Genomic DNA, 25934 nt, shown 5'->3' with positions numbered 1-25934 from the left:
ACTTGAGAAGAAACAAACTGCCTCTGTAGCTTTGTAGGAAATCCCATGCATAATCTATTGATATCCATTACGGTGGCATTAAATGAATAGGATGACATTTGACCTCTCAGCCACTCAGTCTGTTTCCGTTGACCAGTAGTCGGAGGGTGGGGCGGTTTCAAGCAGGAGAAGATGGAGTTACACAAGTCGTCCTTGCTCCCTGGCCTTGGAGTAGGAGTGTGGGGCATTTGTTTAGTTCATCAGCAGTGCCCTCTGTGCAACCCACTCCCATCACCGGCAAGTGTGCATCTCTACCATTTTGCGGCACTGTTTGCATTTGACATAACAGCACCAGTGGAACTTACAGCTGCACCTGTCCACCACCTCCACCTCCTGTGTCTGGAAGCCGCGGCCACAGCACATTAGCTCGCAGCCGTCGATGGCCTTTGAGGTTCTGTTACACTGGCGGCCCACTGTGCCCAGCATACCCGGCGTGCGTGGGTCATAGTCGCAGAAATCTGGACTGGGGTCCAGGTAGACAAGATCTTCATCCGTGTGAGGTTTGAACTGGGAGTTCCGAGGCACCAGGACTTTGGTGGTTCCCACCTTGCGCTGCTCCACCTCAGTGGCGCCGTCAAACTTCTCCTTGATGACGTTGCCCACCTTGCGGAATGGCGGCATGGCTTTCCAGCAGGTCTTTACCTCACAGGAGCCTGACACACCATGACATTTGCACTCCACACGCATGTGTGACAGGATGGCCTGCAGGGATGCCAAAGAACCTTTGGTTAACAGACAGAACTCAAAATAATGTGATTACAATGCATATTATCCATAGAGACTAGCTGCTTTTGATATCAGCATCTCTCAGATATTGGCTGTTTTTGGTGACAGTAACAACTACAACAAGATTCTCAAAAGCATAACTGTATTTCAGGCCTTTGTTCGCGAAGTAGAAGTCGACTTGCACTTGTCCCAAATAACTTTACAATTGACCTGGACTTATGTTGAATGACTTGAGATTTAGCTTGAGTCTGTCTCAATTGACTTGAAATTTAAAAGCCTGGACTTATCTTGAAAGATTTGAATTTGAAAGAGACTTGAATTCTGCGTGTCCTGAATTACTTGAGACTTGCCTTACATAACTTGACACTTAACCTGGACTTATCTTGAACTGGACTTATCTTGAACTGGACTTGAGTGACTTCAGACCTAACTTGGAATAGTCTCATATGGCCTGAGACCTGACTTGGACTTAAATGATGTAATTAGACTAGAAAGTTTTAGTCTTGAACTTCAGTGACTTGAGACTTAAGTGGAGTTATCCTAAATGACTTGAGACATGAACTTCAACTTGTCTTGAATTATTTGAAACTTGCCTTGGGCTTATTTTAATGTCTTGAGACTTTTCTTGAAATGGACTTATCTTGAATGATTTCAGACCAAACTTGGACTTGTTTCGGTTGACTTGGGACTTCACTTTGACTTATCTAGAAAGATTTAAGACTTGACCCTGGCTTACCTTGAATAACTTGAGACTTGACTTAAACTACTTTCAAAAGACTTTTCTCAACTTTAGAAAAAGGACTTTCTTCTCTTAATTTTTTTTGTGTTATCTCATCATACTGTAAGTTTTGAGTTACCTCTGATTCAGAGAGAGGCTGAGTTATATGATAGGATGATTTAATACAAGTACAGGTTCAAATTCTGTCTGGCTAAATGATGATTTCTTGGTTACTATTAATAGGAGCAGAAATGCAGCCTGTCTGAGCAACAACCATATCCACAGCCACAGCTTCAACCAGCACAGCCTGCTGGTTGTGTAAAGTGTCACATCACCTTTCCTTTCTGTAGTATCTGCATATTTTTCTATTTCTCTAAACTTTAGACGCGGACCAACACACTAACTGTTCCTATGGATCTGGGGGAACGCAAAACTTATGGCGAGGGAGAACAAAAGTTCTATAAAAGGTCGTATTCACACAGTACAACAGGGCAGTGAGTTACCTTCCTCCCAGCCTCGTTGTTGTGCAGGTTCATGAGAGCCCGACTGGAGGACTGGCCTTTACTCCGCTCCCTCACATCCACAAAGGACTGAGAAAATGCTACTCCATAAGCAATGTTATCACTGCAGCCCGACCACTGGAACCCTATGAAAAGATATGAAGATAAGGAAAAGAGGCGGTCATGTTGATGGCACTGTCATTGTCTGGCCACACACACATGGAGATAAGACAGCACAATTAATATGCTACCTGTGATATCTGTCTGGCTCTTTCAATAAAACCATTATTTAAAATGTCACTGTTCAGTCTTTTTTACATTAAAATGTACTGGATCACCTTCTGTTTCTTTTGCATGTGTGTGTGTGTTTGTGAGAGAGAAAGAGAGAGAGAGACCTACCTTCTGGGCTGACTCCATGTACATTGTGGTCACAGCCACATTTTTCCAGCTCTCCGCTGCTGCAGGCTCTTGTGACCGCAAACGCCACACTGGCTGCTGAGATGGCATACACAAAGGCTGCCTCACGGGTGCCTAACACACACATCGCACATCACACACAAACACAGACACACACACGGACACAGACACAGTCATATTATTTTATTATGTAACTGAAAAGACAAGTTACTAAATGCCAAAAAACAGTGTGTGTATGAGGATAACGAGCATATTCAAGTCCAAGGAAGAAGGCCAGATGTCAGCATGCAGGAGCTGGTTAAACCACTAAAAATGGAAACAAGCTCAAAAATGTCAAAATATTTTAAAATGACGTGAAATAATCCAATATTCCATATTTAGGTCCCAATTTTCTAAAGAAATGCAGGTAGAAACGTTGACAGATGAGCTTGTTTTACTGTCAGTCAGCTGTAGTGCTGTCTGTGTCTCGTCTGTGTCCAGATGCTTGCAGGGAGATGTTCATTAACAGAGAAGTGTCCAAACTTACCCTGGGTAACCACCTTGCCAAACACAGGCATGGTCTCCAGAGTGGAGCAGTTCCATCGACGGTTGCGAAACTGGAACTGACACTCATCTATAGCCAGCTGGGCTCCCCGACGCACCGCATCCATCACCTCCACACTGCGCTTACAGATCTGAACCTGGAGCGGAAATACACAGGAACTACATCAGCCACAAACACAGTGCACATTACACTAAGAAAATACTATTCAATCCATCTCATAGATGTTGAGATATTTCACAGGACAGGTATAAATTTTGAATTCCTTGCGGCTTGGAAAAAGTAAGAGGATCACCAGAGTCATCAGGACTCCAATGACTTTGCAGATCTTTCCAATATTTGTTGAAATATTTCAGTCCGGACCAAACTGTTGGACTGATCGACCAATAGAATGAATTTGCCTTCCCTGGAGCCATGTTGTGCTGTTAGCATTCCCATACAGTACAAAAACGGTTCCTTAATTAATGAGATTATTCTATTTTTAGTTTTCACTGGAGAATATTAGCACATATAGTCTTTTCTTTTCTGTCATCCATATTGGACAGCCAGCCAGCTCAGGAGGAGAAAGTTGGGTGCAGATCCATTCTGGAAGAATAAACACCCAGAGTGACATCAGATTCTTCTCTCATCTGGAGCCATTTACTGACGGGAGGAGAACTCAGAAATGACTTCTTCACTTTCGGGATTAAAAAAAAGGATTATCTTCACTCCTGTTTATCAACCTGACCGCAGCAACTATCCACAGAAGTGACATCAATTGTCGTGTGTTGTGACTCCCAACTGGAGCTGGAGGGAAATGTACTTCACCTCACAGAAAAGAAAAAGGGATCAAACTCCCTTTGCTGGTGAGGAACACACTATGAAACAATCATCATTGCTGAAGAAAATCCATCTAATGCAACGTTTTATTCATGTTACGTTTAGTCTTTAGGCGACCAAATAAGACACTCTGTCAAATTGAGTAAAGTTGTGGATTTCTCTGAGTTTGAACACTGTTGGAAACGTTAGGGATAATGTATGTGCACGACTCTACAAAATATATATAATATATAACAAAGGTCTAGTCATTTTTAGACATTTTAACGAATAATAGTTCCATTGTTACATATTATATTTTCTCTCACAGAGGAGTCTGTTAACTCTGTAAGTGTAGTGCGTGTTTATAATGTATCAACTGTTATGGAGTTATAATATTTAAGTCATTGTTGTCAGTAGGTGTGTACCTGTCGCTGGATGAGGCCTCGTAACCTCTCACATGTCTCCTCATCTCTGATGCTTCCCACTGACGACAGCTTGGCCAGATACCTGACAGACAAAAACACAACACAACAGGACCTTTTAGTGCACAGTGAACATGGAGGTTGCAAAGGAACATCCAGAGAGGTAACTGGAGGTACCAGATCTGATATGTAATATCTGATGTAGAGGTTATGTATTATCTCCTCTATAACTTCACTTTGGGACAGCACAGTCACAGCTGATGTTCCCCTTTAAACCAGGGATGATTGAATTTGACGACATCATTCAGAAGAAACAGAGCTTGTGTACAGACGGTTGGTTCCCATGACGTTGTGGGAATGTTTGGGATAAATGTCTGGTTGTGAGGACACTGAGAGGAGGGAAAGTGGCTTATCATACACAACCACCTCCAGGCCAGACAGGTCAGGGAGATACCCCCCCCCCCCCCCCCCCCACACACACACACACACAGTCTAAGATGTGTGAGAAAATGGCATCAGTCTGGATGCCCTGACCCTCACACATCCACCTCACATCACTTCAGTCTCATATCTCCAGTCCCAGCTGCACCTTACAGAAATAGGTTTTCTCATAAGCTGGCAGTGAGTCTCACACAGATGGGGCAGCCCTGACCATGTCCTGTCTACACTACTCATTTAAACAAATGTTGCAATAGAAAGTTTAGTAGTTTTTGAGATGCAATAACTAATTTCTAGTGCAGTCACGTATTTGAAATATCTTCAAACATGGTAAAACAGATCACTTTTGAAACACTTGATTCAGAGAAACAGTTCCAACAAGCTGTTTTCACTGTAAAAAGTGAAAATTAGTGTGCCATTTTCTATTTTATTATTGTTAATTTTTAGATTTTTTTTATGCGGCATCAAACACATTCACACTGTTGTTGGTAGATGTCTCTTTTAGGATTGTACACACCTCTTAGAGCATGGCAGGTGTCAAGGGGGGAAAAAACACATTCTTGCTCACAAATGTGTAATTCTAATACCCTCATATTACTTATTCGTCCTATCGTCGTATAGTTCCACATTCTTTCTCACAATGAGATGAGAAAACTGATACTGCAGTCACGTTTGTGTGTCCAGTGATGGAGTCAGGAGCTAAGCGTAGCATAAAGGCTGGAAGCAGAAGGAAACAGTTAGCCTGATTCTGCCCAAAGTGAAAAAATGCCAACATAAACATAAAATATCTTGTTTTAGGAGGAGTGACATGCTGGCACTGGTGATCAACAGGTGGTTGATAAGGACTGCGAGCAGCTGTCTTGAAAGGGAGGTTACCAGGATTGGTGCCATTGTGCCTCTTCAGAGACCACAAACTGTGCAACCCAGGGTGCATGTAGGTAATTCATTTACATTACATTTAGGGCATTTAGCAGACGCTTTTGTCCAAATCTACTTACAGTAATTCATACATTCATACACTGATGGCGGTGGCTGCCATTCAAGGTGCCGACCAGCACATCAGGAGCACTATTTGGGGTTCAGTTTCTGCCCAAGGACACGTCGACATGCAGACCAGGGGAATCAAACCAGCGACCTTCTGATAACAAGACGCTGGCTCTACCCATGATCCACAGCCGCCCCACACATAACTCATCCCAAAACCCACAAGTTGTCCTTTTTACATTTCTGTGATGAAAAAAAACATTATTCCTTGTTTTAATACGTGAAATTTAGAGGTGTTGGTGGATCTCTTGTCTGCAAACTGATGTGGAATTTCCCAAACTCTTCTGTTCTTCTAACTCTTTCTCGCTGCCTTCAGCCTTTTCTGGTACAAAGTTTTCCTCCTTGCTGTGACAAACAGCTACATACTGAGAATCAAGAACGGCATCCCTTCAATATCCTGTGTTTGTGTCGCGTTAAAGATGATGTCACTGCAGTTACATGCAACGTCGCTATAGTGATCAGCTGAGAATTCTGCCTACTTTTAGGGAGTATTATCTGCAGTGGAAAACCCAATCAAGAGAAGTACCTGGTACCAAAAGCGAGTTGAGCTGAGCTGTACCATGCGGTGGAAATGAGGCTTTTGACTCCAGCTCCACGCTAAAACTAACTGACAATGACACGGACCTTCTCATCTCACTCTCAAAAACAAAGCAGATCAATGGACTTCCTAAAGTGTTCAACTATTCTGTTCAGGGATGGTAAATATGGCAAAATCCGAAGTATATTCAATTATTCACATCCAACATAAAAAAAATAAAAAAATACATGAAATCCAAGTTTCACGTCTACATTAGATTGTCCACGGCCTGAAATTTGACTCTAGGCTACAGAGTGGTACATGCTCACCTAATGAGAGGAACTAAAGCTGGCATCCATTGTGAAATGTTGCACCACAACTGCGTAAGAAGAGTCTTGAAGGCATGAGGGGAAATGTATGAATATGATAACTGAACTCTATACGCACAAATGAATTCAGTATTTACAGGCTCCTCCATGCAGTGGACAGAGTCTGAATATCAAAATGGCCCTTCAATAATAAAGTCAAGCGAATTCCAACCAAATTAACTTTCAGGCTACCATTCTGCACCAGCAGACATGTTTCTCCTTAAGGTTTCTCGAGCTTGTTTTATGAGTCTTGGGTTATGAGTTCCCAAGACCACACATACCTCTGTAAAGCCCTGTTAGCCCGTCTCAATCAAGCTGTGGCACACATCCAGACTGCACAGAACTCTGCTGTCAGATTATTGACAAAGCTATAATACACAACACAAAGTCCTGCTACCAACGTTTTACACCAGCTGACAGAATCGATGTGTACAAGACGGGTTTATGACATCCTGATTATTTATTTAATTGTCTATATATGAGCTGTTTGTTACATCTCGGGACGTAAAAGGGAGAGAAGTAGTCGTACTACATGTTTATCCTTATGTTTAGTACTATTTGTACATGTGGTTGTATAATTACTGTATCATCCTCTCAGAGGTCAAACAGCTCCTCCTCTCCATTCACCCTCTCATCTCCTCCTCTCAACAGTTCAGATAATCTTTCTCTCTCTGTCTCTTTGATGGCCTTCTTGTGCTCTTCCTCTCCAGACAGTGTCAGTATTTTGCACTCATCACTGTGATAACCTCCGCTCTCCTCCACTCCACCACATCTCAGCCACATCCGCTCACATCCACCCTCGGCGGTGACCTCACCCTCTCGTAAGAGTGACTCAATTTCCTATATTTTCGCATCATGGACCTTTTGTTGAAAGTTGCACTAATCAGTATTTCCTTATTAACAATGGATTAAGTGTGTGTAAGGGGTCGCACACAGACAATAAACAGCCAACTGTTACTGTCAGCTCCATGGAGTGTAAGTGTATCATTTGAACCAATTTGGGTTCTCTATTCTCAGTTCCTCAGAACCTAGTGATAAATGATCAGCTGTTCATTGTTTATCGGACAAACTGCAACTTTACTGTTTGTTTCACTCATTTTCGACCGCAGCGGGCAGCTGTTCACAAAGAAAAAACTGTGAAAACCAACTGTAGATTACCTGCACAACACCAAACAGCAGACAGACACAATTCGAAAACAGCTGGTGAACATAGTGGAGAACGTGGCAGCTAAAGAGCCAGAACTTGCAACTCACAACTCATTGAATACTGACGCTTTGGGTTGGTGGCTGGCCCGTCCTACCAATACAAAGAGTCAGTATTTGACAAGCTGGGAATGAGACTCAACTATCAACTATCTTATACATTGGACCTTTAACATTGTGAGATTTTTAGTCATTTTCATTCATTTCTCAGGGAATAAAGCATGGATAAAAAATCTGATGTATTTATGTGGCTGGTGTATACAGTATGAGTGAATGCAAGAGCAGACTGTTGGGTCTTAGCGGAGGTATGCACTCTACTGAGATCCATTCTAGAAGGAATGGAACAGGAGTGCCTCAACTAAGATATGAAAAGCATTTTCAAAGTAATTTTTCCATGAAGGACAGTGATATAAAAATGTGGAAAGACAACATTAAGAACAAGGCCCGCTAATACGATGTTCAAAGTCTCTGGATCACGTACATTTTTTGTGAATTGATTTGCAGTGAATCTGAACTGTTGGGCAAATCCTGAACCCCACTGTCTGTCTCTCTCCAGCTCTCTGTGAGGTTATGTCTCCTCTGAAATCTACAGGTCCTGACCCCCCTCCCTGTGTGGATCAGTCCAACTCAGCCCTGCTCTGATTTACTCCACTGCAGTTACGAGCTTTCATCAAAGCCATGTGCGGCGTTTGATCCCTCTTTGTTGTATAGCGTAGCCTACGGCGGGGTGCTGCGTTTGGGTTGAGGCGTCCTGCAGGGAGACCATCAGACAGCGATAAAAACAACCCAAGGAGAAAACACAAGATGATAGAAAGCTGCTGTCTGATGGGCAACACCGTGCTTACTGTGGCATCCCACTGCCCTGACAGTCACCCTGGAAACATTTAATAAACATTGGATAAGCTGTTATTCAGGTGATTTTCTGCGGTGTGTGTGTGTGTGTGTGTGTTTGTGTTTGTGTTTGTGTGTGTGTGTGTGTGTGTGTGTGTGTGTGTGTGTGTGTCTGTGTGTACATGTGGGAAAGGTTCAGCACAGGCCTTGGGCGAGTGTGAGTGAGTGCCCTGTCTCACTTTATCTGCTCACTCTGCTGTGTATACCCTTCGCTTCCCAGAGACGAGGTTAACAAAACACCTCGACAAGGAGACAGAGGAGTCAACCCGTACAAGGACACAGCGACACACACACACACACACACACACCATCGTCCCACGTCTCATCCTCATTCCTCTCCCTCTTTCCTCTAGCTCTCTCTGGCCTCTGGTGGTTGCGTGCTTAAATCCCAGGGGTCTAAGCCCGGTGGAGCCAGTGGTGTTGTGAAGGCTGCGATGTGTAATACAACACAAACACGCAGCGGCCTGCGAACGCACCACAGTCCAGGTGGAATGCTCCATACCTCCCACCCAGAGCCCCCCCACGGCCTCATGGGAGGCTGAAACTGAAAATAAGAGATAATTCTAAATAGAGGAGACGCAGGTGGTTATCTCCAGACAGGAAATAAAGGACAATGTCAGCATGGTGAATACCACACAAAAATCACATTTACTAAGTGAAAATGCAGTAATTCGTGAGTTATGCATTAAAGTGGTTATTTTTTATGCACTATTTAGGAATTACTGCATTTTCAGTTCGTAGCTGACATAAGTACTTTCTTGTAGTGCAACAGACATATATTAGTTGATTAGCATAAAATGTATCAAAAACAACCTTGATAATTGATCAATAGTTGATCCACAAGCTCAAACGTCCACTCACAAGCCTTCAGAGACTGAGGTGTGGTTGAACGTTCTGAAACATTGTAAGTGGGCCTTTGAGCTGCGATTATTTTGTTTCATAGTTTGTTACTAAAGGTCCAGAATGGTTCCAATGGTTAAATTAATAGTTTGATTTTTTTAGGAAGTACATTTATAGCTTCCTTGTGGAGTCAGATGTGATCGATACAACTCTTATCGTAAATAGATGGCGCATTATACTTTTGAAAGTCTGAAGATGGAGCTGAGAATGACATCATGCCTGAGTTGACCGCTTTCCAGTACAACAAGACAGAAAATAGTTCTGGTCAGGTTAGCCATCGTTAGCAATACCAGTTGATAACGATGCAGTGCGTGGTATTTTGTGCATACAAACACCTAAGTGGCGTGTCCAGAGATATAAGTTGGACAGTACTGTGTTTAAGACTGGTTTGATTGGATACAAATAAGATTTAAGTGCTAATAAACGGTATATTGTACAACTCTCACGACTGTTGATGCACAGAGCAGCCATCTTGGATTTTAAAGGTCAGTGTTGGGGAGGTGTGTCAGACTTTCCGGGTCAGAAAGTTCGGCTCCAGGGGACATTCCAGCAGGGAATTCAGAAATTCCGACTTCAAAGTTCAAATAGAACGCACCATGAGAGAAAGCTAGGAAGCAATTATCTTAGCTTAGCATAAAGACTGGTGACAGCTAGCCTAGCTCTGTTCAGGGGCAACAAAATTCTACACATGTACTTCTGAAGCTCACTTATTAAAATATTTCTACTTTGTTTAATCTATAAAAACTGAAGTGGAAAAATGACAAGTTGAATATTCACTGTCATACAAGTTGCCGGTTGTCTTGATCGGGATCACTGACTTCAGTGGTATCAATCTTCCCATCTAACTCTCAGTAGGATGCCAATAAGTGTATTTCCCAAAAATGAGTCAAACTATTCCCATTTCTCAAGCAAAAATTCCAGATAATTGCTGATTTCTGCTTTTTAAATGTGAGAATTACCTTTTTTGTGTGTGTTATTTTAAACGGACAATTTTAGGCTGTAGCAAGACAAAGAAAAGTAAGAACACAACACAACAGAAGTATTAAGGCAGCTGAGATGAGAGCCAATGGAAGGGGAATTAGGGAAAGCAGAGGGAGATGTTCAGGGCGGGAGGGGACAGAAGCTGGACACATCTGCATGACTGTCTTGCGCTCCGGTAAACGTCTCAGCGTTCATGCTCACACATACAAAATGACACAAATGCTCACAAACTGCAGCACGGTCTCTGTGCCTCCATCACCTCTAAAGTGTATTTATATGAAAATATCCTCATGTTTGCCTTTCCAGCACTGAGCACACAGCAGAGGTACACACTGACAGGTAAATATAGCATGGGATGGGAAGCGCAAGGAGGAGAGCTGCAAGAAAGAGTCTCAGAAACATCTTTTCTGCTGAAGCACTGTGTGCAGACCTGCAAACACCGCTGTAACAAGTTACTGTTGAGTTTCTGATGCATGGACAATGTTTTTCTTTAGCTTCAGGCCAGTAAAGTAAAGTGCACAGAAACTCTGAAACACTTAGTTCACTAGCAGAGAGCCAGCAGGTAGCGGAAATTTAAATTGCTCATAAAGACAAGTGTGACCTGAGCTAACCCTCCCTGTCACCTCTGTAGTGGACACCTACAGTATGTAAAACATATAGTGACCTGTAGAGGGCACTATTCTCTCAGTTTATCTTCAGCCACAAAACCACAGCGCAGCACTGAGCTCTTCTTCTTCCCTTCTGAAGCTTTTTGTGGCTCTCCTCGTGGCCTCAGATGATCACACTGCTCTGAACAACCACTGTTGTGTCACATAGAAACACCATTGTTGAATGCTTGATGGTTAAGTGGCTGAAATATGGAAAGATTGAAAAAGCCTGTGTATAGTTTCCACTTTCCTAAAAGTCATCTTCGCAGATCCAGAGAGTTCTTTCATAAGTTTGGATCTTTAGTGTGAAACCAGTGACACATTTTAACATCTATTAAGTATGAATTTGGAATAAGCATCTTAACACTAAAGATCTGCACATCTAGAAACCAGCATGCAGGTGAAACAGCTGAGCAATGTCAACAAGTCCATAAAATGCCTTCGTATGCCACCCGAGTGAGGGACTGTTGTACAAGTCACAGCCAAGAAAAGTTGACAGCAGACCTCAGTTATTTCCAGTGGAAGAAAAAAAGTTCAAAAGAAGTTTCACAGAAAAAATATTGAATTCTGACCGACTGTGACTTCATACTTTACCTCTGAGCCTGTTTGAAAGTGTTCAAGTCAATGTGACACGTGTCAACAATCCTCAACATTTAGGACATTTACCAAAATGTTGGTAATTTGGTAAATCTGCAAGAATCTACAGTATAAATCAAACATGGATGATAGATTGAGGCTCTTAAGCTAGTGCTGTCAAGATACTGGAATTTCTAACTTTGATACAACACAATACAAAATTATAACAATACAATAATATAACTTTTGAAAAAATATAAAAATTTTAGATTTTTATCAAAAGATAAATATAACAAGGCTGTCTTTAAGAAGAAGTGCGTTCACTTCTGACTCAAAAGACTGGAAGGATTTGGAACAATTCAGGCACTGCAGCAGTGTGTGTGTGTGTGTGTGTCAACTCGCAGCTGGTACTGGTGGATCGATCCTGCAGATAATGAGCACTGAAATGATTTTTCAAATATACAGAATCGATGTGCATCAATATGTTGATATTTTTGACAGCAGCTTCTCAAACACCAAAGTGAAGAGTGTGTGAGTGAGCTTCACCTGCACAGTCCACTATGTTTGATCTACACTGTAAAACAAGATTTCCACAGCATGGTTTTAAATAAGTGTATATGATTGGCCGGCAGGTTGACAGATATGTAATGGACCAAGGAAATTTTAGAGATTAACAGTAAACTTTATTGATAAAAATGACACAAATACTGATATACTGTATGTGACAGGCCAATATCAGCTGATGATTGGTCAGGCTCTAAAAAATGTATTGAGCTGTTAAACATTTTGAAGAGAGGAGTGAATATTCTTTAGAAAGATATGATTTGAAAACTAAACTGTGCTTTGAAATATTAGTGACAAATAAAATAACTGTAGGTTGGAGAAAGATACGATGGATGAGGGGGATAAGGAAGGAAACCTTTTTTCCATTCACCGTCTTGCTTTAAATTTTACAGTGAGACAGTGACGGAGCAGGAAAACTGAAGCAAAGCAAGGAGGAAAACAAAACAGAGCGATGAGAAGGCAAAGCGGTGAAAGTGAAAACTATCTGTTGAGTTCAATTAACACATTTACTGAGCAGCCAGAGGCTCACACTACGAGAGATTGTGTGTGTGTGTGTGTGTGTGTGTGTGTGTGTGTGTGTGTGTGAGGGTTGTGGTGTTGGCAGAGCATGTTATTTTTAGGGGGAAATGAGCTCTAGTGGAGCCAGCAGCATATAAATACACCCAGACACACGCGTGGGCACCCACACACACACATTCACAAACACACAGCTTACACAAAAACACACTTTCAAACACATTTGGGGAAAGAGGCAATAAAAGCCATGAAATTAACCTCCTGCCTGGTGTTAGTACCGTGGTCCCTAAAGGCGAGGAATCAATTAGTGTGTGTGTGTGTGTGTGTGTGTGTGTGTGTGTGTCAGTATAATGTTCATGCACACCAGTCTCATCCAACCATCTTTTTAAAATGTCACTGTCCCCTGATTGGTTGCTTCCTCGTCATGTTTCGGTCTCTAAAGGTCTTTCAGGTGATGTCACAAACACTCCGGCAGCGGAGGCCATGTCAGAGGTCTGTTGCTCTCAGGAAACAATAGCTGCGAACAGCTGATTGTTTCTAAATGCAGGACTTGGCAGGAGATGGTTCCTGTGCTGTGTACCTGTCACCATTTCTTCATTTAGGTAAAGTTAGCTTATTAGCTAGCTAACCATATGGCTAAAAAATGGTATAAATGTATCAGAACACCAAAGGTGGGTTTGGCAAAGATGACAGCCATGCATGGTCATAACAGCACAGTATTCTCTCTGTAGTTTCTTGTGACTTTCTTAAAGCTGAACCATATTTTCTCTTTTTTTCTGTTATAGGAGTATGATTTTGCATGCTAACATGCTCACAATGAGGTGACACTTCATAATAACCATCATTCATAAGCGATACATTTTTAGTAAATAGTTATTTGACTGTTAACAAACAATGAAACGATTAATATACCATTTAGAAGCAATTGTTTATTGTAAAGTTGCAGCTGATATTTATAATACTGTGTAGTTTATCTGTAATCATTATTTGGATGTCCTGACATTGATAAATTAACTAAAGTTTAATTAACTATTAATTAACCATTTATTAATGCTTGTTATTATAAAGTGTTACCCACCTTGAACATGCAGATGTTAAGCACTTACAATGTTTAGCATTGTAGCATGCAGCATTTGCACAGCAACAACACGAACAGCTGAGTCTGATGGAAATGTCATCAGTCCTGCAGGTATTTGGTCGATTGTTGGTCAGTTGGACAAATTGTAATTTTTGCCTCATGATAGAGGAAAAGTTAGAGGATCACCAAAGTGATTAGGAGTCATCCTCTGGGGACCATGAATGTCTATACAAAACCTCAGTCCATCCAGCCGTTGTTAAATTTTTTCAGTCCGGACCAGCAGGTACTCTGGCACTGCCATCCATAAAGCTACGCCACTAACACGGCTAAAATGAAAAACTTTGTATCCAACCAGCTTCCACAAGTGTTATCCAGATAAAGTGTAAAGGGTTCAGAAGCTAACTTGTGGTTCTGATATATAAGAAGATAAGCTTGCTTGTAAAACTGAATCATTCATAGGCAGAGGGCAGGTTTGGACATGCACCATTTACACTCCTGCTTACTATTTACACAGTTAACACACATGTATCAACTGTGTGTTGTACACAAGTCTGTGTTTATAAAGAACTCTCTGTGTACAGGCTTCTAATATTCAGCATGGTTCTCACCTATTGGCTACCTACTACTGAACAGAATACCTTTCTTTTATAAGTTTAAACCGCCTTAAATGTTTTATTTCAACTGAGATGACTTGTGTATCTCAAGTAACTGAAAGGGATAAAGTGGCAGTGAATGTTACCTTAAATATTATTTCAATTCTCGCTCACAAAGTGTGCACTTCCATTACTCCTGGACACGGACTTCATTAAGAGACCCCTAATCTTGCCAAATTTGTTAAGCCTCTATCTCTCTTCACTTGGCAAATTGGCATGATTTACAGTAGGCCAAATTAGCTACTAGCAGAGCCTGTTAATGAATGTACAGACAGCCATCACAGGACTTACTTACTTTGATACTGTAGAAAACTTCAGGATTCTCTGCAGAGTTTTGGGGTAATAAGGAGCCTCTTCTTTCTGAGATTTCTAAGTGGATTCATGGAGTTATATTCTCAGTGGGGGTCTGAGTTATCCTTATAAAGTGTAAGTCAAACTGAATCTGAAAATACGTGTATCGTTGCTGTGTGTTCAGATTTGAGCACAAATTATGGCAACTGGCTGCTAGGGGGTTTTCTAATGATCCCCTCCGATTGTGCATTAATGCATACACAAAAATTCTCTGATGATGTGTCTGACATGGTTTTTCCAGAAAGAAAATGAAATTTATCTGCTCCTTCTCCCTCATTAATTAATACCAACTAATTAATACCAGAATATATCAATATGCTTGTAGGCCCACCTCTTAAAATCACATTTTTAATGAGCTTAGAGAAAATTCACACTTTGAGCGATAAATGTGAGAACAGCCTTCTAGTGTCAGACTCTGCACGTACATCAGTATAAACAGTGAAGCTCAAACAATCAACTGTAAGAACTCATTTTTGATTGGAGGGGGGCTTTAAGTACTGTCACTGCCTCTGTGAGTTGAGTGTTACAGACACTGCCTCAGTTTGAACTGCTGACCATGTTGGTGAGCAGGACAAACTACAAGAACTAAAACCATTGTCTGCACCTGTCACTTTCATCTCAGCAGCATCTTCGCCTTTACTTCAGGTCAATGTGCATATGATCGAGACATTATCAGAGTTTTTATCTGCTGCTGCCTTGTTTGATTTCCTTACTCCCCCATGCATCTAACAGACGCTGCAGTATACATTCAAAAATGCAATCAGCTGTTCACAGCCATTGTTACCCAGGACCACAAGTCTACCAACATGGCCGCCAGAGTGTATGTTATGTCTCCTAAAAGCCTCGTGCACCTCTCTGTGGATCTGCCAGAGCTGTCTCTCGTCTTTCAGCAACCCAGGTGTTTCCTCGTCACCCCCGAGCTCTCCTGGCGGTAATCTGGTCATCCTAAGCGACTCCCCGTGGCTCCGAGTGTGTCACGATAATTGTACACACTCTGGTGACAAGAGGGCTCGAAATAACATGCCACAGCTTTACCACATTCATGTGTTTGTCTGTGTGTGAAAGAAGTGTTAGGCGCCAGCGTGTAGAGCAATGCCAAGGTCTCTGCTTTCTCTGGTTACCCATCAGCTGCCCTCTCTTTAGCACCTCACCATGGCTGGTCCAGGACGTATGCATGTACATTCACACACTTACACACACAAAGAATCTGAAAGACAAAGAAAGACACACTGGAGGAGACAGAAAGAAAGAGCAGTGTGTGTGCTTTTAATCCTGCAGTGAACAAACATATATCTGTGATATCTGTGCCACCAAGATGCTACTGACAAGATGCTGAACGTTATATAAGTTTAGAGGGAAAATCATTATAATTCTGCCTAAACCGGAACATTTCGTAATAATGTGAACTTTCAGCCATGTTGGTTTCCACAGTGCGGTTGCTCTAATGCCGTATCTTTTGCTTCATGTTGACAGTAGCAAACAGCATCCAAACTGAACGCACTGTTCTCTACTGAAAGTGAGTTGAGTGTTTAAAAAGCAAACACTCGACTCTTTCTAGGTTTTAAAGGGCATGAGCTTTCTTGAGCAAATAAATGAGGATTATAATCCTTTCTCCAGAGCAGATTCATGACAGTTTAACCAAACAAATAAATGAAACCAACGCCACTTTCATTTTTGGTCTTTTCTTTAGACACATGCCAGACGTAATCCTTCTTTTGCCATAGCGGTGGCGAGAGTAATTATTTACAACCACAAGGGTTTTTCTTTTCGTAGGTCAGTGTCAAAGGTTTCTTTACTTTGTAAGTAACCTTTGAAAAAACATCTGAGTCACATTTTATTAAGAATTAATATCAAAAATAGTCCTTGTAGTAATATGGTAGAATTGAGACATAGGGCTCTGTTTTCATATTGGCACAGCCTGTCTGCTCAGTGGATCACCAGAGTCAGTAGGATTCATCTCAAATCATGAATGTTTGTACCAAATTCTATCTAATAGGTGTTGGAATATTTTACAGGATATGGGAGAACTTTGACCCACAGGAAGATGAGAAGTCATCAAGGTTAATTAGTGCAATAGTCGTTGAGATATTTCCATCTGGATCAAAGTGGTGGATCAACCAACTGACCAACAGGGCCAATACCATCCCTTGAGCCATGCCGCCAACTTTTCCTGGAGACTGTCCTCCAAGAAAATCAACAGCATCAGTTGTTTCAACAACTGCATCAAAATTACATGTGTTAACATTGAACCAACAAAGTCCTGTAGCTGCCACCGGAGTTATGATTCTTGTCCGTCAGCAGCAGAGTAGGAAGTCAGGTGACATATTATGTTTGTCTAACCTTACTTAGTAGTACTTGAATCCAAACCACGATGTTTCCCTGAACCTAACCAAGTCTTTTTGTGCCTTTACCTAATCAAACTTTAACCACATTGTTGTTGTGTTTGGCTACTTAACACCATGGAGATGACTCCAAGATTTATATTGGGTTTATGTCCTTACTGGCAAATCAGAAGACATTACTGCTCAACTTCTTAAGGAAACTTAAGGAGCCAGGTTCTCGTCAGCGTTTACAGAGGAGTAACAGAAAGCATCCTGACTGGAAACATCACAAACTGGCATGGTTCATGCACGGCCCAGGACAGGATAGTTCTACAGTGGGTGATTAAAACTGCCCAGAACATCACTGGTACCATCTACAGGGCATCAGGGACATCAGTGAAGTGAGATGTCTTCACAGAGCCAAAAGGATACTAACAGATAACACCCACCCGGCCACAGTCTGTTCACCCTGCTGCCATCTGACAACAGATACAGACGTATCCGCTTCCGTACCACCAGACTACAAAGCAGCTTCTTTCTTCAGGCTGAGAGACTCCTGAACTCATCCTCAACACCTCAACATTTTTTTTCTGCTGACAATTTTCTCACTAGTCAGTACATTCCTTAATTCTTTGATTTTGATTTTATGCATACACACACACCGGACACACAACTTTCCCTGCCGCCCTTTTAGCTGTCCATGTCTTTCTGTGAGTTGGTTGGTGCACTGTAAGTTCTTCTCCGGTTACTGTGGTAATGTCTGCATGTGTGCCACTGTTGGGGAACGTGCCAGCTTACACGCTTCATCACAAACAAATCACACACTCACAGAAACTCAGAAGACACGCACACACACGGCAGACCTGGAGCAGCGTGCCGTGCAGGTGCAGCAGAACCAGTCGGAGCAGGGTAAGAGGAGGAAGAGGAGGAGGAGGAGGAGGAGGGTGATGACGGACAAATTAATGAAAAGTAGCATTCAAATCCCCATTCGGCAGCGGGACACCAAACATGACTCAGCAGCCACAGAGATTTGGCAAAGTGATCACATCCTGGCTCAGGGGCTAAAGGTGACAGGCACAGGCAGAGCCACAGGTGAGGTAAACAAACGGGCTGCGGTTTGATGTGACGTAAGAACAGCTGAGAGGTGTCAGAAACATTTGAGCTATTCTGACTCATAAGCGGTGAACACAGAGAAACGATCTGTCAACAATCCAGAACTGTGTCTTCAGCTAACAATTATGTCCATTATCTTCAGTGTACGTTCACGATTAATCAGTTCAGGATTTGATCCATGAAATGTCAGAAAATAGAGGAAACATGCCTCCCACAATTTCTCAGAAGAAGTATTCAAAGTGCTTCTTTTTTTGACGAACAGTCCAAACCCCTGAAGGTATTTAGATTACTGAAGAAGAAAGACGAGAAGACAGAGCCAGTTAATGTTAACAGTACAAAAAGCAAACATAACTGAAGACTGCAGCTGTGTAACACTTTTCATAATCACGTGTTTAGTGTAAATTCATAATCTTTCAAATACTGGCTATTTTTTCCAGCTGGGACCACACCGGTTTTAATATCAAATCAGATTTCTATTAATTGTGCATTAAATTTCATCTATTTTATCGAAAAGTTACAAGGAGCATAGAGCCCAACTGATTAATTTTTAATTCAGATATCCATATATCGGACAATATATACACATTTTTTGCAACGATCCCTCAAATGTGGTTATCAAACACTTGTGACAAAGATATGTAATATAGGCAGGAAATTTCTCAGTTAAACAATAAACTTCATGCACTGAAGCAGTACACTTCACCAGGAATTTAATGATTATAAATTACACCAAGCACCTGTGTCATAACCTCTACAAACAAAACTCTTCATATCCCTGCATATCAGGCAGCATATATACCAGTACTGACCAATAATATCAGCCAGCCGACATATCGGTCGGGCTCTGTAAATACAGTACATAAGAGAGTCTCTGCACTGATCGATTCACGCAGCCTGCTATACATTTCTCACAGTTGGGAACACACTTACACATCTATGAGGAGGTCATACGGACTGACAACAACACAACCATCACAGATATCAGATTAATATGTGCAAGATTATGTTCTGCATGAATGAGTTTACAACTAGAAGCAGCTCAACTAGCTGAGTTTGAGGTCGCAGCAGCAGCTTGATGTTTCTATGGTGAAAACTTCCAAGAGCTCAGATGCAAATGTATCACGATGATTAAGGTTAATACGCACAGTATGTACCTTCTTCACAATGATGACTAAAGCAAATGATAAGCTGATTTATCAAAATGACTATACACTTTTCACGGCTCATTGCAATACAATGTAAATGTCATTGTTAGACTATACTTTTCTACACAATAATAAGCCCATAGAATTGAAATCTTGACATGTGTGATAGTGTAACTATCTGGACTAAAGAGCTATTGTATTAACACACGTTTTGAGCAGCCACACTCACAACTACTGACGATATCATATTGTTATAAACACATAATAAAAAAACAAATATAGCGCCACTGTGTATATCAGTCAGTGTTTAGATGGAAGTTTCTCACTGTCTTTCAGCTCTGTCACTCCTTCATGCTGTGTGTTAGATGCAAAGTGATCACAAGCAGCAGATGCCATGGCACACTTCCAGTGAGAACAGGAAGTTAAAGCACTAAAAAACAAAGTTAAAGTCGGCCAACCTTTTGATGAGACACACAATGTCAGTTCCTTATTGCCACTATTATCAAAATGTAATGCAAGAGGCCTGATTACAAACAAACTGACCACAAACAGCCTGAGCCATGCATGGTTGGCCTTCTCTCCACCTCATGTCATTACGATATTTGATTTATGAATATATGATATGTGAGTCGTGGTGAACAGTTAGCTGACATGTGAGAGATGAAGAAAAACAAACAGCAGTGATACGTTGAGGTGTTCATTTGACTGTTGGACTGTTATAAACAGTCTTGGTATACACAGCAATAATATGTCTCCTAATTGCCTCCCATGCTGCGACCCTGAGTGTACCTGCTGCTGTGTGGAGGTGAAAGTGAAGCTGGAGGGATTGTCGAGGTGTTGAGGGCTGACATACAGCAGCCCCGCACACATTCTCCACAACAGTGCAGTCCCGTCGAGCAGACTGGCAGCTCGGCAGCCTGCCTGTACATGTCTGCAGAGCTGCTGTTGTCACCACGCCTTCAGCCCCAAACAGCACAATTAGCCTGCACTCAGTGACAGAGTTCAAGGTAGGCAGAGCTGTTTGTCAAGACTCTAATTTGATTTATTCTGACGAATCTGTCAGCGATATCAGTTAGGCCGCCTGCAGCTCTATCCAGATGTAAATACACAAGGCTGTGCTCATCCTATTATAAAATGTGTTAACACAGGGAAATAAATAAGTGAAAATACAAAACACACAGTCACTATTTGTTACAGCAGTCACTTTTTATGCACCTACAGAAAGCCTGGAATTGTGTCATGTCAGGCATTCACACCACCGGAGCGTCGACTCTCTGCAGAACAGAAAGGTCCTCCCTAAATGATGAGCGCTACTTGTACATTTGCAGAAGTTAAGAGGAATGAATGGCAGCAGAAAATGGAGCGGAGCCTGCGGAGGAATGCAGAAACCCACCTAACCACCTCCCACAGGCTGCCGGGAGAGCAGGCACACACATGCGACCCAACCGACCAGCCCTAGGAAGAGGTGGCACCGTGCTCTCCAGCTACAGAGTCACACTGTGCGTTACGCTCGGTCTGAAGGCTCGAACATCCCCCAATCACATCAATATAATAATGAAATATTCTGTTCTGTTATGGGCTGCCGTTGGTCTGTGAGCTTGTCGTGACCTGGTTGAACTTTTCACTTTTCCTCATCTCCTATATTTTTACTGTTACCTCCACATACACGCTTGGTGTCCGCCTGCAGAATTTAATGGGAAATATATCAATATTTTAGCGTTACTGTGATATTTGTGTGGTATTCAGGCGTTGGTAATATGTTGGGATATCTAAGGATTTAAGGATTTTATTTTTTTGAAGGATTTTAAAGTGATAAATTGTTCAGTTTGGGAATCTTTTCTCACCATTTTCAAGAAAATAAGCTGATTAAAGGTGCATTATGTAGTTTTGGGGGAGATGTTTTAACCAGAAGAGAAAAATCAGCATCAAATGATTAATTTAGTGTCTGAATAAACTGAAAAACCGACTGTACTCAAAGGACAACACAATATCATACTGTTTCACTTTGTTCATATTTGCAGGACCCGTCTAAGCTGCCACCTTTCTAGCTTGAAACACTGTTTTGGGGACCTTATTGCCCCCTGAGAACAGCTGGTTTATTCAGTCACGGAAATATATATTATTTTCCAGAACTACATCGTGCATCTTTAAGTTTTACAGACATCATTTCCAAACTTTTCTGGAGAAATGGGGTTGAGAGTTACCAAGGCAAAACTTTATATATATATATATATATATATATATATATATATATATATATATATATATATATATATATATATATATTATTGTCACATTTCCACTTGCCATTAAACATGTTATTTTCATACATAAACCTCTTTCACACATGCAAAATTTCATGTCATTTTCAATCAAGAATATGAGGTTTCACCTTTATGGAAACCTGCCCCTTTCCAAATACAACATGTGCTTTTTCACTTGTGGCTAACTCTTTTCGTAGGGGGGATGTAGCGCTGTTGGTAAGTTATTAAGTCAGGGGGAGAGTGTGTGTGTGTGTGTGTGTGTGTGTGTGTGTGTGTGTGTGTGTGTGTGTGTGTGTGTGTGTGTGTGTGTGTGTGTGATGGTTAACAATTAACCTGCGCGGCCATTGAGCTGGAGGGAAAGAGGACAGAAGATGAGCGGACATGTGAGGATGAGGAGGGATAGGAGGAGAAGGAGGTCAGGTGAACGATAAGAAGAAGTGAGGGATGAGGTCCACTCTCTGAATGGAGGATGAGAAAGTCCAACTTACAGCCAGTTACTCGCGTTGGCCGAGAGGAGCGCGCAGCAGAGCATCAGGACGCACCGCAAAACATATTCCTCGGTCATCTCGAGAGGGAGGGAGGGGAGGCCGGTGAGAGCTGAAATAATCCCGAGGTGGACAGGGGGTCGGCGGTGAAAAAAAGAAGCAGCTGCGGGGTCCGGGGAAGGCTGTTAATCCATCGTCCCGCATCCAGTGGCTCATCCACCGGGGAGGCGCGCAGCTTCACGGTCAGTCCGCCCGGTTCTCCCGTCCCTCCCTCTGTCACTCCGCGCTCAGAAGGGACGGGGAGAGAGGGGGAAAAGAGGGATGCTAAAAATACGATCAAAAACTCTGGAGCAGCTCGGGGCTGAATCGGAGCCTTCTTCTTAATCAACTTGTTTGCTTTCCTTCTCCAGCTGCGCGTTAACGCCAGCCGAGAGAGCGCGTGGAGAGGCAGTCCAATCAAAACCAAACGCACGAGCTGTGAGGAGCTTCTTCCTCCTCTCTGGAGGCTGATCACCCGCTGCCGGCTCCTGCTCTGCTGTCAGCGCGCCGCGGGCTCTCCAACTCTCCCCGGACACATGTACACACTCTGAGCGTAAATACGCACGGGTCCTCCTCACACAGCACCGTCTCTCGGTGAGTCTGGCTGAGGAGAGAGTGTGTGCTGACTTTAGCTGAGGGGCGGTGCGAGGATATAGAGGTATGGCAGCGAGATGGGAGTTTTTTGGAGATGAAGGAGGCGGGTTTTAGTGCGCTGCTAAGGTAGTGTGTGTGTGTGTGTGTGTGTGTGTGTGGAGACGGGACAATGTGTGTGTTTTAGAGGTCTCCTGGGAGGATGCAATAGCGCAGCCATTCACTAATGCCCTCCCCAGCCGCCCTCCTCTCCTCTCCAACACACACATAAACACGCTCTCTTCCACTCACACACACATACACTCTCTCTCTCCCACACACACACACACACACACACACACACACACACACACACACACACACACACACACACACACACACTTCTCAAACCGCACACACTTCTTGGCAGCACCTCACTCTCCCTGTCACACACTCAACCAAATATTCTGCGGTCAACAGGCTATTTAAAGCTTGGCTGCAAAATGTCTGCATTTGAAACCAGCAAATCCCCAATAATATGACAAATGTCAGCTACACACTATTGATTGATGAAAACGTTGTAGGAGGATAATAAGGTGAAGCAGCGCGCTGGGCTGTAACACCACCGAGGACTGTATATGACTCACCTGGTCCTGGCGAGGAGAGGAGAGGAGCGAGGTGGAGGACTGAATACTGAAAGATGAGATTTTATTTACATAACAAAAAAACCCTCATGTGTAGAGGAATCAAAGCTGCCGGGGCCATCACTACACATGACTGCTTCAAAACCCACAAGATTTCATGTTGAACTCCAGTGAGATCCCAAAGTTTCCAAATATACCAAATATGTCAGAGTGAATTATGTGGAAAAGGAAAGGTGTATAAAAAGATGCACAAACATGTGGAGTATTTTTGTTTAACATGTTGCTGCCATAAGAGACTCAGCAAAGGATTGAGTTTGAATGTTCAGCCAGTGTAAGCAACAGTGGTTTGAAGGAAATGATCCAACAAGCAGAACAGACAGGAGATATTTCTCAAAAACCAGTCTGAGAGGTGCATTCAAGAGAAGATAGAACATTAATTTCACCCCAAGGAAATGTGTGTGTGCTCAACATCCAGAGTGAAACAAATACTGTACCTGTACATACATACATACATGTAAACTAGAGCTAATACAATATATTTAGTTATCATGACATGAGACTACATCGTCTTAGATTTTAGATATCATTACATTGTGAAATGACATGTGTTGTCTTGTCCTGGTTTTAAAAGCTGCATTACAGTAAAGTGATGTCATCTTCTGAACTTACTAAACACATAACTGACGATTGTTTAATTAAATCAATCTCATTATGTTAATATTTTGAGAAAGTACCAGTAGTCATCCCTACAATATTTTTGCAATATCAATATTGAGGTATTTGGCCAAAAATATTGTGATGTGTGAGTTTTATCCCCCAGTCCTGATATAAATGTAAGATGTAGATTAGGAAGTAAATAAAACAATAAGAAATAAGAATATATATAAAAAAATATTTCAAAATTACAGGGCAAGATATATACTGTACATACAATACCCAGGACCAGTGTTAAACATAGAAATAGTGCACTGCCATAGTGATATAGTGGTGTGACAAGTGAGCAAAATGGACTAGAGAAGATATGTAGTGTAGTCTATATAAAGATCACATATGAGATTATATTATATTATATTATATTATATTATATTATATTATATTATATTATATTATTATTATTAGCACATTACACAAAAAGTATTACACAAAAATAATCTATGATAGGATAATTTAATGACATTATATTTATAAGTTCTATTACTGTATGTAACTATTTCTGTTTCAATGATATGATTTAGTACTATATGTTATATACATTATAGAATGCAATAAATATAATAAATATAATTTAAAAAAATTGGAAGTGCAGCCACTGCTTTGTACATGTCGACATAAAGCATGAGCACAGTATTAGCATCAGAAGGCTGTTGTAATAACTGATACAATCACCAGTTCTCACAATTAAAGTGAAGAAACAAATAAAGAAGGTGCAAAAAAACCACCATGAATTAAGAGAAACCAAACAGAGTACAACAAGACATATTAATGTCTGTTAACACCATTTATCCAGTGATGGATGAGTGAATACAAAACTTTTTTAAACCCACAAAATAAATTCTCGTGAAATCTAGAGGAGAAAAATGACCCATGATGCCAACAATGTCGGGCTGAATAAAACAAAATGGTTTTGAATATTTCACTCAATGTCAACATCATAGCTTCAATGAAGAGCTTCAACAAAATGATATAGAATATACAATATGTTACACTGCCAGATAATGTGAAACAAGATTTTTTTCAAAGTTAGTTCAGGAGGAAATAAAAAAGGAACATTTCATATGAAGTAGTTCAGAACAATGAACACGTATGTTAATGTGTGACAACAGAGGTTTTTTCAGTCACAACCTGCAGATGTGGAAACAGAAAAAAGTGAAGGACGGGAGACTTCAGCAGCAGCCTGTCGTCACACATGGCTCAGTCATGAGCTTGTGTGTGTGTGTTCATGTGTGGGTGGTGGTGGTGGTGGCGGTGGTAGCGGTTGAGGTTTGGGTGATGTGTGTGTCTGTGTGTGTGTAGTCTAATCTCATTTCACTTATTGGGTTTTAGGGAGCTAAGAATACACCCTGCTGGGACGAGACGCTGCAGCCGCGCCACCAGCTGTGTGCAGTGTGGCTCCTGGCTGCCAGACACACACACACACACACACACACACACACACACACACACACACACACACACACACACACACACACACACACACACGCACTGTAGCGTTGAGTAAGACAAGTCATCTGTCTGATTTTGGATACTTAAAGATAAGATAAATGTGTGTTGATCCCTGTGGGGAGATTTTGCTGCAGCAGCCAAACTAAATGAATTCAGCAGTGGAAAAAAGTCAAACATGAGCCCAAAAACAAGAGTATCAGCTAAACACTGAAAACACCAACTGACAGGGGATCTAAAGTTTTCTCCTCATCTGAGCGGAAAGTCTGCAGGTTCTTCAGAAAAAGCCACAGAGTCGAAGCTTC

At 41.8% G+C, this 25934-nt stretch overlaps 1 protein-coding gene across 1 annotated transcript; it reads right to left on the bottom strand.

Moving 5' to 3' along the window:
• Window positions 1-270: 270 nt before the first annotated feature.
• Window positions 271-22296, bottom strand: wnt4 (wingless-type MMTV integration site family, member 4). Its single transcript, XM_073468136.1, has 6 exons — window positions 22220-22296; window positions 4165-4246; window positions 2927-3080; window positions 2383-2514; window positions 1987-2129; window positions 271-741 (listed from the first exon to the last, which is right to left on the bottom strand). The coding sequence occupies exons 1-6, from the start codon at window positions 22294-22296 to the stop codon at window positions 271-273; spliced, it is 1059 nt and encodes a 352-aa protein (XP_073324237.1).
• Between the last annotated feature and the right edge of the window lie 3638 nt (window positions 22297-25934).

Source organism: Pagrus major, chromosome 6 (genome assembly GCF_040436345.1).
Source record: "Pagrus major chromosome 6, Pma_NU_1.0".
Classification (NCBI taxonomy): domain Eukaryota; kingdom Metazoa; phylum Chordata; class Actinopteri; order Spariformes; family Sparidae; genus Pagrus; species Pagrus major.
This window is presented reverse-complemented; position numbering and strand designations above follow the sequence as displayed.

Bases quoted from the DNA above. Each gene is read 5' to 3' on its own strand.
- wnt4 (XM_073468136.1), bottom strand. From the start codon at position 22,296: ATGACCGAGGAATATGTTTTGCGGTGCGTCCTGATGCTCTGCTGCGCG. The intron at 4,247-22,219 runs GTAAGTTGGACT...TTTGTCTGTCAG, and splicing joins GCCAACGCGAGTAACTGGCT to GTATCTGGCCAAGCTGTCGT. The intron at 742-1,986 runs GTAACTCACTGC...GCATCCCTGCAG, and splicing joins ACAACGAGGCTGGGAGGAAG to GCCATCCTGTCACACATGCG.